This window comes from Parasteatoda tepidariorum, chromosome 11 (assembly GCF_982258835.1).
Source record: "Parasteatoda tepidariorum strain Cologne lab strain chromosome 11, Ptep-v5.0, whole genome shotgun sequence".
Classification (NCBI taxonomy): Eukaryota; Metazoa; Arthropoda; class Arachnida; order Araneae; family Theridiidae; genus Parasteatoda; species Parasteatoda tepidariorum.
Window position 1 is genome coordinate 14,829,627 of NC_141765.1, and position 16,709 is coordinate 14,846,335.

Sequence of the window (16,709 nt, forward strand, 5' to 3'; positions counted from 1 at the left end):
TTTAGTAAGGATTGAAAAAGTTTTGAATATTGTATGCTATACAGATTTTTACGACATTAAAAACACTTTTATTTTAAATGACGAAATTTGAAATTTGAATTAAATCTAACCAAATAGTTGTGTGTAACAGTAATAATACTTAATAGATAATACTTAATTGTAATAATGTAATAATACTTAATAGTAATAATACTTAAAAGAAGTCGGAATTTTAAATTTTCATTACTCCAGAACTATTCGACCGATTAATTTCAAAGTTGAATTTTTCGTTATTTAAAATTACATATTCCAATATTATGCAAAAATCGAAATTCTTTGCAATTCAAACTTTTTATCGATATTAAACTAAATAATAAAAAATAATGTAAAGTCCAAAAGAAATATATTTTGCATAAACAAGTTTTATAATATGGTGCTTTTTTTTAAACTTTTATTTCTGATGATTGAGAATTTTTTGACAGCTCTATTCCATTTTAAAAAAAGTAGAAAAAATATTTTTAAACAGCGCTTGATAACTTTTAGAACTACTATGGACTTTTAATAAAAAATGGAGAACAATAAAATGAAGCGGTTTGCAATTTAGGATAGATAATTTATGTTATAAATCCGCTTATTTTTATACTTTTTTAAGAAAAAAATTGCTTTTATTATTTTTCTGAGGAAAACTGATTTAGATGATATGGAAAATTATCTTAACGTAAATTACAGAAAAACAGAAATACTCAAAAATCTAAAAATACACAAATTAATAATACTATAACTACATTTCTAATAATTCTAATTACATTTATTACAATTGTATTATTACAATTGTATTACAATCTAATTACAATTGTATTGGTATAATTTTGCCAGAAAAAAAAATCAATAGAAAATCTAAAATACTGTGTGTTATTTTTCTCAAATTCTAATCAATTGACGGTCATGTATACGATGAATTTTGCCTTGTAGAATAAATAATCAAAATCAGTTTTGTGAAAACTGAGCAGATCATTGATAACATAAATGAGTTTCCCCTTTTATCTATCATCCCCTTCGGATATGAATTCGGTCGGAAGGAAACATACAATATACTGATTATTCACTGAATATTAACGACTTTAAGTTTTATTCAAAGTTAGTTTAATTTAATATGAGTAGAAAATAAAAAAACGATTTTGAAAATGAGTCTCTAATCATTTGCTGATTTATTTTCTAAACTTTAAGACATCATTATTATTTTTGATTTTTTTTTTAAATATGAAATATAGCATATAACGGTAGTTTTTGTGTAAATCTATTTTAAAATGAAAGTTTGTGAGTTATGCAAAATTTGGAAGAAAATCAAAGACATATGAAGGAAAAATATATATAAAGTAGAGAAATCGTTTGCAGCGAACGCTACTTTTTGTTCGAATTGACGACATATTTGATGTGAAAATAATAATTTTAAAATAACCTCGTAATTGTTTCAAAAGAGGAGAAAAAAGATTTTTTTTTCATACATCGCTTAGAAATGAAATTTTAGCTAGATTGGGGGAAACTTTTCTATTTTACCTATTGTACTTAATATGTAAACAAAAAATGAAAATAGAAGATTCAGAAGACATGTTATTTATAAATTTCCTTTTGCAAAATTTGAAAGATTTTTCGCAATCTCTATCTCCTTCTTTTAATAATGTTAAAAGTCCCTTTTGGGTTATTTTAAAGCAACATAATTCGTAAATTTTTCATTTTTGGAATATTTTAAATAATTCAATCAATAATAGCAATACTTAATTATTGAATCATAAATAGTTTTTAGAGTTTTCGCAAGAACTCCTTCGAAGGAAGAAGTAGGCCAAAGTGGTGAAGCTTCCTCGTAGAGCGGTGATCCGGTTCACTGTCCTCCGTCTTCTGGATTGGTGGTTATCATGGTGAACTAACTTTTTTGAACACTACTGATCTGTTCACGACAAGATGCGGTGGTTGGTGTTCTCTATCCTGCTACTGACAACAGTTGCTCAGAGAGGTGAGGGATTTTTCATCCACTTTCTCCCGAAGTACTCGCAAAAGTTGTTATTTTTAATATTCTATAGTTGTTATTCTATTTCTTCTCTATCAGCAGATCGAGTGATTCCGGATTCATATTTGTTAAGAACGTTATTACCTCTAAAATTACCTTTCGTTTATTCATTTTTATTTGGGGGAGGGGGTGATTTTATTTTAAATTTATCATTTTTAATCAAAGTCGATTCAAAATCTAAGTAACGTTTTAGTAAAAATGAAATGATATTAGGACATCTATAAGCGGAATTGTTTAAAAATATAGTTGTAAATAAATAATTCACCAAAAATTTTGTATAATAATTTTTAAAAAAATATTAAATGAAGGAATTTTTTTTAAATAGTGTATTTAAGTTAAAATAAATATTATTTTTTTTTAAATAATTATTTCTTCAATACTTTAGGTTAGACTTATTTCATATTATTACTTATATATATACATATATATATATAAATAATGCAATTCATATATATATTAATAATTATCTAATATATTAATATTAATCCTATAATATATTAATATTAATCTTGTTACTGAAATATTAGTAATAGGAAGAATTTTTAATGCTTCGAAGCTTAGAATATTTATATGTATTCTAAACTTCAAAACTGTTTTTGGATCATTCTTTTAAAATCTTTATATAATCTTATCTCATAAGTTTTTATAGTATTTTAGACCTTATAACTATTTAAAAAACTTTCAAAGCCTGAACTTTGTCTTTCGAAGCAAATATTAATATTTGAGAGGACTGTCCTATTTATAAATTTGAGAGGTTTCATTAATCATGGGATGGATAAAAATATGTAATCATAACAATTGTAAAAATAATGATATCTGAAAACAGAGGACACGTTAAAGGTAGTTATAACGGAAAACAAGCTTGCTCAATATGATTGGGTCGGAAAATATTTTCATATTTTAGATATTAAATTTCAATGAAACTTATGGATAAATTTCCTTTTCTGCCATTTCAAAAATTCTTTTAATATTTTTGTTTCACCTAGTTTAAAATAAATAGCGTTATTTGACATTGGATTCTATAGAATCTGAAGAAATTTTCGATGTTTACATTTTTTCTTAGTTGAAGTTTAGTGTAAAAGTGTATTATTTCTATATTATATTATGATTTTACTCAAGAATGAGGAACTATGGATGCAAAAATTTTGTTAAGGTATAATGATGTAGTTGACACTATTAATGCAACTGTAGATTACTTGAAGGTGCAGTTAAAGTGTGGTTAAGCAAAGAGGTTTTTTGATTTTCTTAAGATTCTGCTGCTCTATGAAGTATTTTAAAGTATTTTGCACGCTTGAGATATGTAGCATAGGCAGTAGCGATTGCACTGGAATGTTTAAAAAAGTTCTGTCGAATAGTTAACAGCCATTGTGGTTAAACAGTCGTATTGGGTAAAGTTGACATTAAGCAGGTTTCACGCTTAGTCAAACATTTTAAATAGTGATTTTCTTTCAGGTAATTATTAACAATTTAACTACGTTTTCTAATTTTATTTTTTAAAATTTAAGAGTAATTTTCTAAATTTATTTTTTAATAGATGAATAATTAATTTTCAAAAAAAAATTCTTTTGAATTACTATTCTTAAATTAAAATTTTATTTAACGACGTGTTTCGTGATTAAAATATTTGTTTTATTTTTAGAAATTAATTTTTTTTTAAATTTTACTTACTAACTTATGCGCTATTCTACTGAATCTATTAAATAATAGTGCTAATTTAACACTCCTCCTAAGATATTCATATAATTTTAACAATAAATGTTCATCTTTAATTTGTGTTTCAACTTGTCACTGCATATAAATGAAATAGATATAAGGTCTCTTTCCTCTCGGCAACTGTCAAAAATTCTGAATATGCTTTTCTTTATCTTCATTTTATTTTTACAAATTTGAATATTTACTCAACTTTGGAGTAGCCTCCAAAATATATAAAATAAAAGGCTTTAACCTAATTAGAATTTGGGAAATATTGCTCTCTGTATTTTAGATTTTCGAATGATTTTTTTTCGAACAAAATTAAATTCTTCAACTATGTACTTCAAAAGGTAGTTTAGTATTACAGATTTGTGCTTTTTTTAGATTTTTGATAAGTATTTGTTCTTGCGTAATTAACGCTAAAACAATTTTTCCACCTCATGAAAATTTTTGTTTCATCAGCTTAAACAATAAAAAAAATAGGCTTAAAAAAAAGTCAAGAGTACAGTTCCCATCCAAAAGTTTGGTAATTGCATATTTTTATTGATTTATATTTTTTAAAAAATATTTAAGTTTTATGAGTTATTAATCACGATTTCTCTTAACATAAAAAATCGTTACCATCTTCTTCAACCTTTTTTTTAAAAAAGGTATAGGGCAGTCGAATGATGATTGTCTATCGTCAAAAATTTGTTAAGGAAAAAAAAAAAGAAAAAAAAAACATTTTAAAAAAAAAAAAAAAAAAAAAAAAAAAAAAAACGAAAATCTAAGATGGCGAGGAAAGATGTGTCTTAAGTTCAATAATTATATATATATAGTTTTTACGCAAATGTTTTGAGAAATGTGTATTTACGTTACGAGAGGTGTAAAATTTGATAGAGTTTTTATCGCGGATTGTTTTTCAGCATAACTCAACAAAAGGACCTTCTTGGAATATTCGAAAAGCTAGATATTTAGTGTTTTTTTTTTCGTTTTTTCAGAGCTCGAGTGTGTAGTGTTGACGGAATCATGGTAAAAAAAAATTCATCCAAAAAGGAATAAATAGCTAGAAATATAATTTAATTGGTTAATTCCGTTTAATACTAGTTAAAATATCATTACATTTCACATTTTAAAGAGTTTGATTTCATGCGTTGTTTAAAGTATTTTACAGTTTTATTAGTATTTTTGTTATTCATTTCAAATTAGTTAGAAAATATTAACTAATTCAGGTAATAAACACTTATTAACTTGTATTATGTTCCTTAATAGGCTTCATTGTATGCATATTTTTAATTTATTTTTTTCATTCTTGTTTGATTTTTCATTAATTAACTAACACGTAGCATTAAACAGAGACTAAAGTATTAAACACAGTATTAAACGGAGTATTATTATGGAAACACATAGTATTAAACGGAGAAAAAATTGGCTACTAGTGACTAATAGGCCTTAGTAGCTAATAGGCGTACTATAGCCTATTAGCTATTGCTTTCAGTTTAACATTTTGGATTCTTTTCCAAAATATCAAAAAATTTCATTGTGTATATTTCATTATTTTATTTTTAACAGCAAAGTTTTCAAAACATGTTTTTTTACTGAAATGTTAAGCGACCATTTAGGATGGTTTTAAGATTCATTTGGAATTTTAGGTTGAATTTTAAATTTCTTGATGTGATTCAAGAGCTATAATTTTGAAAGGAAAAGAAATAAGCAAAAATAATAGAATAAAAAGGAATAAAAATAAATAATTAGATAAAAATAAACTTAAAAAAAAATGAAAGTGAATAAAATGAATAAATAAAAATTATTAGACAAAATATTTAATTAAAATGTGGGCAAATGATAACTTTCAAAAATTCCGAATTCCAAGGATTTTTTCACGAAAATGTTAAGGATTTAAATTATGCGGTTAGTAATTCAGAATAAGTAGTTTAATGCTGTATCTATGTCTGTCATTAGATATAGTGAACCTGGGATATAGTCGGATGTAGTGAACTATTTTAGCGTCCGTACTCCTACTTAAGCGTACTCCTATTAAAACAAACGAACGAAGGTAGAGAAGACTTATTAGAAGAAAATGTAGAAGAAGAAAATTAAATTTCAGCCAAACAGTCATAAATGTCCTTAATATGTTTTTTTCTATAGAAAATGTAGATCAAAAAATCTTGTATTTTTTGCACATTGTGGATAAGAAAATTAATGAACTCTATTTAAAATCAAATTGTGTTCAATCACAATTTTTTTTTTCATAAAAAGGGAAATTAAAACAAATTTTTAGCTATGTAAGTACTTTCTTCATTAATTTTTGCTTTATTATCTGTTAATTAGTTAATAATTTTTTTAAATAACTTATGTAAAATTGCAAACCCAATTTTCAATCACTCAACAGTCTTACGCAAAAAATATTCTTCAAGAAATTTGAATATAATGAAACATCGTTTATATTAGACACATTACTGAGTTCGCAGACGGTTCAACCGTATTATAAAAAAAAAAAAAAAATTAAATCTGCTCTAAACAAAGATATTTTTCAAAAACCTAAAAGCAGGAAAGCATACAATATTAAATTACTCTTCGGAGAATGCTGATTGTAAAATGACATGCTATAATTTTGTCAAAAAACATCTGAATATGTTTTAAAATACCGCCCGCTATCCATTCCGATTGGGCGATGACCTTGTATTTCACTCGTGCTCAAAAAAGGCTGTTAATATATATATAAAAAAAAAAGAAAGATGATTAAAAGCTTCTGGTGGTTATAATAAGCAGAAGTTGAAATAACATGAAAAGAGGGAAGTCTCCTGACACGGAAGGTAAACAACAGCAATCATGCAAATATTATTTCCTCTTTCATTATTCAAGTGGAACTATTTCCTGAGTGGGTGCATATCTAATAAAGCTTCTTTTGTATTTCTTTCATCCCAATTCAATTTTACAATAATAACTTAAATTAATCTTAATTATAAGATTAACTTGCAGCTTTTGCAACTAATGCAAGCAGTCAGGGTCTAGAGCCTGAACTTTGGTTTTGTACCTCCTTCAGAAATGTGCCATTTTTTATTTTCAAAGTCTGTCTCAATCAAAAAATGCCACATTTTTAAAAAAATTTTAACGAAACCCACATAAATTTTTATAATATCACGTCTGTGGACCGGTTGGCTGGGCAGTGAGCCCATGCCCAAGAAGTTGTGGGTTCGATCCCCACCGGCCGAAGACTCCCCATATAGTAAATGGTGACCGATGCACGTTAAATCGGTCGAGTCAGAAAGTCCTCCATGTTCCCATAACAAATCATACCTCTGGGGCAGGTCTCGAAAAAACTCAGAAATTTTACCCGCCCCCGAGGACGGCTTGCCCAACAATGTACCCGTCCTCCTTTGAAACTAACCCGTAGCTTCTAAATAAATTAAGATATAATTTTCTCTTATTTATTACATAAATTGCACAATGAATTAGTAGTTACTAGGATTACATTATACAGTAATAAAAAGTTGTTACTAATAGTAACTTAGTATTTCTTTTATGAAATAATTTAAATGACAAAGGTCAAGTTATCTGGAATGTCAATTTATCGGAGGGTACTGCGGTTTTTGAGTTTAAAATTGAAAATGTACCACGAATATTAACGAGAAAATGGCCGTCAGCGCGGATGTCGGATTCGAGAAATTCATAGTCCGCGGGGAATTTTTGACTGCCGAGGACGGGCGGTTTTTCGAGCCCTGCTCTGAGGGTACTGGTCCAGGAGTTTCCTAGTCTTCTGGATTGGTTCAAAATTACAAGGCTACGGAGTTGAACATTATCAGTCGTAAACCCAAAATTGGGTCGGCTGTTTATCTACGGATATTAAATATTAAAAAAAATATCACCGCTGTCTGCAGAAAAAGGAAAAAAATCTAAATTATGAATCTTGTATAGAATACTAATAATAGTTTCTGAAAATATGTAAAAACAACGAATTCTTATATTATTCAAATGCATATACTAGAAACTGAAAGACTTTTGTTCTATTAAGTAAGTAATTATAAATCAAACTAATGATGTTTTACCAAACGTAGAAGTATACAGATGAAATATTGATAATACTGTTTAAAATAAACATCAATCGCAAATATTTAGTGTCTCTTCAGACATTGTATCGAGGGCCGATTATCTCGTAGTTTCGTGCGATAAGGCCGTGAATCCAGTTATAGTATGAGTCTGATACTATTCCTAGCCTATTATATTAATTTATTCAGTAAGTTAGCTTCATTGCCAAGCATTTTAGTTTAAAATTTTAATTTTCGATGATGTTTGTTTTGAAAAAAAAATCGATATAATTCGACATCTCAAATTTTATTAGATTATAAGAAATATTAGTTGAAAACTTTTCTCAAAAACATAAAGCATTAAAGATAGTAATTTTGAATAAATCATTTTATATTGTACCTGTAATTATTCTTCGACATTTTAAGTTTCTTTTAAATTTTTGTTTAAACTGACCGAAAGCGATACAGATTGTGCTAAAAATTGTTTTCAACGTAAATGAAGCAAATATAAATTAAAATTAAGCAAATATTTTTCAAAAAACTAAAAACATAAAAATTTACTACTCGATAACCTTTTTTAAAATGCTAATTGTAATTGTATGAATTTAAATTTGTCAGAAAAAAAAAATGCGCAGAAATGTTGAAACAACAACCACTTTCTCATTCTAATTAGCAGACGACCTTGTGTTTAGCATGTTTCGAAATATACTTCCGAGTTCATATCAATTGTCAGTTAATTTATGAAAATTAAATTAAGATGATTAACAGTATGTTAAACACTTTCGTCTCTTCGAATAGTTCGACTCGGTGGTGATGACTAGAAATGTTTTTCTAAATAAACCCTCTTTATTTGAAGTATTTTAATATATCCCAAAACGTACATAAAATTAAAATCAATAAAGTGTCGTACGAAGCATAAAATGATATCTTTCGAATAACTGACATAATAAGGAATCGAAGACTAAAAAATAATACTATTTGAACCTTTTTCTTATTATATTAGTTTACAATAAATTTTGAGGTTTCCATCAAGCGGTGAAAACTTTTAAAGTCGCTTAGAAAATTATGGTTATTTCAGCGATATTAAGGATTTTTAAATGGTCGCGTTAACGAACTACAGATGTATTGATGACACATTCAGGATATTTTATTTTATATCCGTCGTTGAAAAGCAGACCCAGTTTTTGGTTTAAAACTACTAATGCTCAACTACGTAGCCTTGTAATTTTGAACCAATCCAGAAGACAAGGAAACTCCTGGATCAATACCCCCAGAGGTATGATTTGTTATGGGAACATGGGGGACTGTGTGACTCGACAGATTTAACGTATATCAGTCACCATTTACTACACGGGGAGAGTTCGGTCGTCGGTGATCGAACCCACGACCTCTTGGACATGGGTCCAGTGCCTTACCAACCAGGCTATCCCGGACCACATTCATGATATTAAAATTATTTGTCTTTAAAAAACACTTATTATGTGGAGAAAAAAATACTCTTATACCTATTTTAAAATTTTAACGTTGAACGGCGATATGATTTTCGTATGAATCTTGAACTTTTTTATCCTTACGTCTTCCCTAAATTTCGTTTAAAAAGTTGATATATTTATTTAACCCTATCGTTACGAGTTTGTCATTTAGCCGGCATACACGCGATGCTCTGCATGTACAAGCGCCGTATTTAGCTGGCGTCACCGTGGTATACAGTTTGGTAACATCTGTTTCAAACTGTCATTGTCTACCAAAACAAAAGCGTATTTTTAATGCGCTTCTCGCTCCCGTGATATTGACGGGCTGGAGTGTTCAGTAGTAATGCGCAAATAAGAATAAAACAAATTCATTTCGTTTGCCCGGAAAACATTTTGTTTCTCATTTTACACACCATATAGCAGTACCAGGATATTTTTAAGGTAATTGTAAATAGTTAGTTTATTTTAAACTAGATACTAGCACTAATCAAATGCGTGTATTTGGCAAAAATCGACACTTTTATGACCGTTTTCTTGAAAATTAACCGATCGTTAAGGGGTATCCGACTGGGTGAAAATCGGACAACGAAGATTTCGATTTTTTTTATTGCTTATATTTGAAATTCTGTTTATTAGTTTTCTCTTAAAGAAAAAATTCCGACCTTTAGAATCGAAGTTACAATTGTTTCTTCGCATACTGACAGATGAAACAGCTTAGATATCCATTTTCAGAAAACGTTGATTTTAAGCCATTATTCCAACGTTGGTAATAAGGCATCTTCAGCACGGTTATAGAAGTGTTTCGCAACAAAAGCCTTAAAATTGAACCAGAAAATTCTTTAATATTGTTTTTCTCTTTAGTAAAGGGGAGTTAAAAAACTTTTTGAGTTGCAAAGTGGGCGGTGATCCAAAAAAAGGTTGCGATAAACGAAAGGATTTGTTTTGGAAGTGAGATCATTCGCTATTATATCATTCAAAGACGAGTATACTTTGTTAAAGGTTTCTGCTCTAGTTACAAAAATTCTAATTAGAATATTTAAAGAAAGGTTTTCCTCGAAAAATGATTTTTTTTTGTTTTATTTGATTTAATGATATTTCGTCTATTCTCATAATAAAATAACATACTTTATTTTATTTTTGATAACTGGGAGTATTTTTCCTCTTCCTGTGACACTTCGATGTATGTCACAAATACAATTAAAGCATTTTAAGTAAACCCTATCATTTTAAACGTTTTTCAGAACAAGGTTACTCTTTGTTTAAAAAAAAAAGAAAGCAAACATTCCTTAACGATTTAATTAGTATAATAACTCATTAGTAATTAGAACTAACATCAAATGAACATACATGAAATCCCAAATTTTGTAGAGCTTTTTGTTATGGCAGATAGCAATTTTTTGAAATATTTATTGAGAATATAGCGAGTATACCTTACTCTTTGATTAAATTTGATCTCTTATTAAATTTAATTCTTTTATTCTTCTGAATACAGGATTCATAGATATACAGGATTTATTCCTGAATGTTCAGTATGAAATTGACAATTTTCCCAAGAAAATGAATCCCGAGAAAATTTAAAATATTTTTTCGAGTCGTCTGTATTTTGTGTTTTTATTAGAGTAAAATAAAATAAGAAATCCTAAAATCTATACTTATCTATTTTATGAAAACATAACTTCCTGCTACGCTACAGGTCACGTGAGTCAGTTAGTTATAAACAGCTTAGCGTGACAAAATCTCACGACTGCCTGTCTGTCTGACCGCAAAACGTTGAAGTGTTTTCAAAATTTTTTCGTAGTTGGCAAACTAAGTGCATAAGAAAAATAATTAATTAAAAATTAATTTCTAACCATTGAACGGTGCATTTGCCGTGAAAAATTATAGAGAAATTTAGTTTTTTAAATACTACTTTTCAGTTAATAATATTTTTGACGTATACTTAAAATAAAAATCTTGATTTTGATATAATGTTGTTAATATTATTTTTAGACAAATTTATTAAAAGCTACATTCATATGTTTTCATTAATTCGCAGTCGAAAAAAAATATTCAGGCATATAAAAAGTTTAAGATTTTTCGTGCCTGGTAGATGGGATGGCAGAAAAATGTTTTAGTTAAGCACAAAATATTGTGACAAGGTTTTGATAGAAAACCTTTTAATTAATTTTTCAAATTTTTTGATGCTAAACAAGCTGAAATTTTCCAAGTTATTGATACAAATTACAATTACGAATTATTATAAATTTAAATGTAACATTGAAAAACATGATTAAAATTATATTTATAATTTGAATCATCATAATTTGAATTAATCATTATAATTTGAATTAATCATTATAATTTGAATTAATATGAAACTTTGTCACAATACAATATTCTAGTTTTAACATTAAAATAATTTGAGTATTTAGTGGCTAAATTTAAGGACTATGATAAAATTGCCCTGGACTACTAAAGCAAATTTACTTTTTTTGCGCTATAACCCGCAGGGAACTAAGTAAAACATTTCTTAAATAATAATCTGTTAAAGAGGTTATTGGGCTCCATGATTATGAAACTAACGGTATTATGGTGTTTATCATTGAGCACCGGCCACAAATACTTCCATCGATCTGAAGTTAGGTAGACTGCCACCAGGGATAAAGCTTTGGTCCTACACTGCGAAAAATAGCTTTTTTTTTGTTAAATTGTACAAAAATATTAATTATTATACCTTTTTGTTTAAAAAGAAAATTGACTAGCATAGATAAATGATGTTAATAAATAACGAATATAACATCTATAAGCTAATTAAAATCAACCGAAAAGAAATTGATAGTATTTTTTCAGGTACTATATTATTAAATACTTTTGTTTGCAGCATCCTACAAAATTAACTTTGAATATCAATATTGACGAACATCTATATACCAAATAATAGAGTAATAATAATGGTAATGACCAATCTCAAAATTTTATAATTTATTATTTTTTTCTAAAAGAATAACAAAATCTTAAGAAAATAACATTAATATAAAAACATTAAAAAAACAGGTAAGGTAATTTTGAAAACAATAGTATAATTTGCTGAACAGAAAAAAGAATATTAATTTTACCATTAAATTAATTTTTAAATAAACGAAAAAAATCGCATTTTAAAAACCGGTACATATTATGGATAAAATGAAAACTCCGAATAAAGTAAATTATGAAACAAAATTGAGAAACGAATATTATTAGATTGCAATGATGTTTACCTACTGAAGGAATAAAGTTTTAAAAGCATTATTAACAAATATTGTTCCATTAAATATTTCGAAATCCATGTTAAACGAAGAGGATCATCTGGCCTTCAAGAGGTGAAAGAACTCCGTTCATAAGACTTCTATTTTAAATATTTCCTCTTTATTAAATATTTTATTCAGGATTGTACAACAAAAAAATGTTATTAAATAAAATTAATAAACTAAAAGACTGCCATTTTTTATGATTCATTAACTGAAGATATTTCGCCCTACAATGATAAAAAAAAAAAGGTAATTTTACGTCCATTTACCGTATAATTTCACGGACAAGGCCCACTTTTCAAGCTAAACGGCTAAGTTCCGTAATACCGTTAAAATTAGCGTACAATTGTAGCGTGCGAGTGTTTTTACTGGCAGAGTCTGTTTATACACGCTTGATGTTCAAATCTGCAACCAAGCCGTTTTTTTCCCACTCAAATATTTTCAAATGAAATCTTGTGAGCCGCGATAGCACAGGGGATTGAGCGTTCGCCTTCCAACTAAGTGAGCCGGGTTCGGATCTGGCTGGTCGATGCAAAGCCGGCTTGCACCTACCACAATGCTAACGTGAAATATCCCCAGTGGTAGACGGATCATGGGTGAGAGTCCCTTTACCGCCAGGATAACCGGGGGAAGTTCTCGTGGTCTTCCTCTCCATATAACGTGAATGTGGCTTAGTTTCATCAAAAAGTCCCCCACGAAGGCAAATTTCTCCCAGTACTTGATCCAGGTGGTTCCCTTGTCTCCGAATGGGGTTCAAAATTACAAGGCTACGAAGTTGAACATTAGTAGTAGTAAACCCAAAAATTTGGGTCAGCTGTTCAACGACGGTTATAAAATAAAATGAAAGCTTGTGAGCCGTGGTGACTCAGGGAATAGAGCGTTCGCTTTTCAATGAGGGGAATCGGGTTTGAATCCCAGCGATGGCTGGTCGAGACGAATTCCGCACTCGGCTCGCACCGACCACAGTGGTCACGTAAAATATCCTCAGTGTTAGACGTATCTTGGGTTAGAGTCCCATTGCCGTCAGGCTAACCGTGGAAGGTTTTTATGGTTTTCCTCTCTATGTAACGCAAATGTGGGTTAATTCCATCAAAGTCCAAGTCCTTCAATAAGGCAAATTTCTCCTAATGCTTGTCCATGAGTTCCCTTGTCTTCTGGATTGGATTAAAAATTACAAGGCTACGGAATTGAACATTAGTAGTCGTAAACCCTAAATTGGGTGGGTAGTTTAACGACTGTTATAAAATAAAATGAAAGCTTGTCAGTAAAGAACGCTTTATTTTCTATGTTAAATTCATGATTACTGGTGATTATTCCTGTAAATAACGAAATTATTTTATTATTCCATTTCAAGATAAAAATGCATTGTATCATTAGCGGGTGATGCTTTTTTTATCGCTTAGGTTTTTGTGATATTTCATTGTTGTTTGTAAACATAATACAATTGCATAATTAGTATACAACAACATAACGTGTATACTGTTAATCAAACTGTTTAATCCTGTATATAAAGAAATTAAACTCTATAGCAAAAAAATTCAAAGCACCAAGAAGGAGTTGTCCGATTGAAACGGAAATTGGTGGATAGGAAGACAATGTACAGAATAGTAAATGATTAAAATTTCAGAACAATTGAATAATTTATTGCAGAGTTACAGTAACAAGTTCAATAATGTGTTGACCCGAATCTAGCCTGGATACAGGCTGCCACACGACGTGGCATAAACCGATAAAGCTCTCGGATGGTCTCTTGCGGTATTTCCTGCCAAATTCGATCCAATTGCCGTATGTGATCTGGCATTGCTTGCTGAAAAACCAGCCCAGGGTGCTGCAAAAAGAACGGTAGCAAAACAGGTCTTAGGATGTCGTCGACGTACCGCTGTGCAGTAAGTGTACCTCTAATGACGACCAAAGGGGTCCAACTGTCAAAGGATATGGCACCCCAGACCCAGGATCATTTTAAAATGCTAACAGCAATGCTATTTATAATTTTTTTTTTTCAAAGTTCTTTTAGTATTATAGTATTAGATCTTGGAGCAAGGGACAGTGAATTGTCATACTTCGTGAGAATCACCCATTTATCATTAATGGGAAATACTTTTTTCATTGCTTAGAGCTTTAGTAATATTCCGATGTAGTTTATAAACATCAAAATACAATTATGCCATGAGAGGCAATTAAATAATCTATTTATATACATAAGGAAACTATTCAACTATTCTATTTCAAGATAAAATTGCGTTATAATAGTAAAGGAAGATACTCTTTTTCTTTATTGCCAAGGGCTTTAGTTAATATTTTGATATTGTTAGGGAACACGCGAGTATACAATCATTTATTCTTGTATATCTATCCTATATCTACGAAACTTAATTCCATTCCAAGATAAAAGTGCGTTTAAAGTTGCAGTGAAGGATAAAGTACCAGAGTAATCCCAAAAATAAGGTCTTAAATTTTATTAGAATGACAATGCTTTCTATAATGTTTGAATAATTTAAAAGCATAGAAATTTGTTTTTATACATGAAATGCCTTATCAGTGGATGCCGTGTCAGTCAGTTTCTGTCGAATCTATTCATCACATCGTCGCCGCAGCAGGATAGTTTTAAGATAAAATCGGTCGGCTCTATGTTCGCTGGGACCTCATTAAATTAACAGGAATTATGAAGTTAGAGCAGAGAAATAATGTTTAAGAGGACGCTTCACAGCGGAAGTAACTTTTCATCTCAAATTCTGTTTTAACTCCACTGGTATATTGAAATTTAAAGTTTATCGAGAAATGAGTTCAGGCAAATATAGAGAAAAAAATAGAGTTTCAAATATTGACAGAAACGTTTTCAAACTATCAAAATGCAAACAAATTATTGGAGAGCTTTCCCAAGTGATGATCATGTCGTAATTTGTTTACATTTTGAAAATTCCATTGATTTCTCTAGGATCCGTGGCAGAATCGCAGCGACATTGTTACAGAACGTTCTTGCAGAATGATTTTTCTTTTGAAAAGTAAAAATGATTACTTTTCTTCAGAAATTTTAATCATGCATTCAGGTAATCACTTTTTGACGCGCTCAATTTATGCCGATAGTATCGTAAATCGATGTAATGTTCCGATTGTATTTTCGGCTGTTATTGATATTGATTTTCATGTCAATTTTAAATATCCCGATATATTTCAAGCAATATGGAAAATTCGAATCGTGCATTTGAGTATATACTTTTTAAGGCAATGATTCCATCGAATTTTAGGCACTATTGATCTCTCCATAGTTTTTAAATCCGATATTTTTTATTCAATATTATTTATTACAACAACCTAGTCTCGAAACGAAACACGCATTTGAGGAGTCGATTTTTTTTCCGCAATTACTACCATGTATGTGTGCATTTCATGATTTTTAATTATTTTTTTTACAGTCATGATTATTTAGAAAATGCGAAGAAGGAAATAATTTGTGCCCTAAACAAACGGCGAGAATATCTCCCAACAAAAAATTATTGCATGTTTAATTTAAAAAAATTACATAGTTTTTTTTAATTTTTTTTTTTCGTAAACACAACACTTTTGTTATTTTAAATTAGTAACATACATGTTTGCTATTATTAAAAGTATCTTGCAGAAAGATATTAGTGCTAGAGAGTTTTGTCGCGATAGCTCGAAAAAATTCTGCAGCTAGATCTCTAGGTTTACCCCGAACTAATTTTTTCTATACTTCACGTTTCTAATTACTTATGTAGGTAAAGGAGAATTTGCCTTAAAAGGTTTTTCCCGTGATATAGCGTCCTCTTACGGAGTCGCTTGAAACAACAACGTTCAACGTCGCATTCATTTAACTGTTTCAATAGAACATCTACTCATGCTATAGTCCGGACTTCGCTCCTAGTAGCTACCACTTGTTCCCAAATTCAAAAGACGCCAATATAGATAATTCAAAGCAAACGGTTCATTCAAAGAAAAATTGATCAAAGAAAACGCATCGTGCCAAGATTATATAGACAAATGTTCAACCTTTGAAATAGAAAACACAGAGAGCACAGTTTTGGGATGTATTAATGAAGGTATACCAGAAGGTCAATTGGGCAGATATTTAAAAACTCTTTCAAAAGCCATTTAAGTGGGTTGACCTAGAATTTGCGCAGGAAGTTACGACAGATGACTTTCTTTTCATTGAATCATCCCAGTATTTTTATAAAAACTTTTGTGTCCTTGCATTGTATACCATGATTATTAG

At 29.3% G+C, this 16,709-nt stretch overlaps 1 protein-coding gene across 1 annotated transcript in view; it reads left to right on the forward strand.

Moving 5' to 3' along the window:
* The first annotated feature begins 1,832 nt into the window (after window positions 1-1,832).
* Window positions 1,833-16,709, forward strand: part of LOC107444165 (uncharacterized) — a 48,361-nt gene continuing 33,484 nt past the window's right edge. The window contains exon 1 of the mRNA XM_021147822.4: window positions 1,833-1,990. Within this exon, the coding sequence (XP_021003481.1) occupies window positions 1,939-1,990 (52 nt within the window). The 5' untranslated portion in view covers window positions 1,833-1,938. The remainder of the gene's footprint in view (window positions 1,991-16,709) is intronic.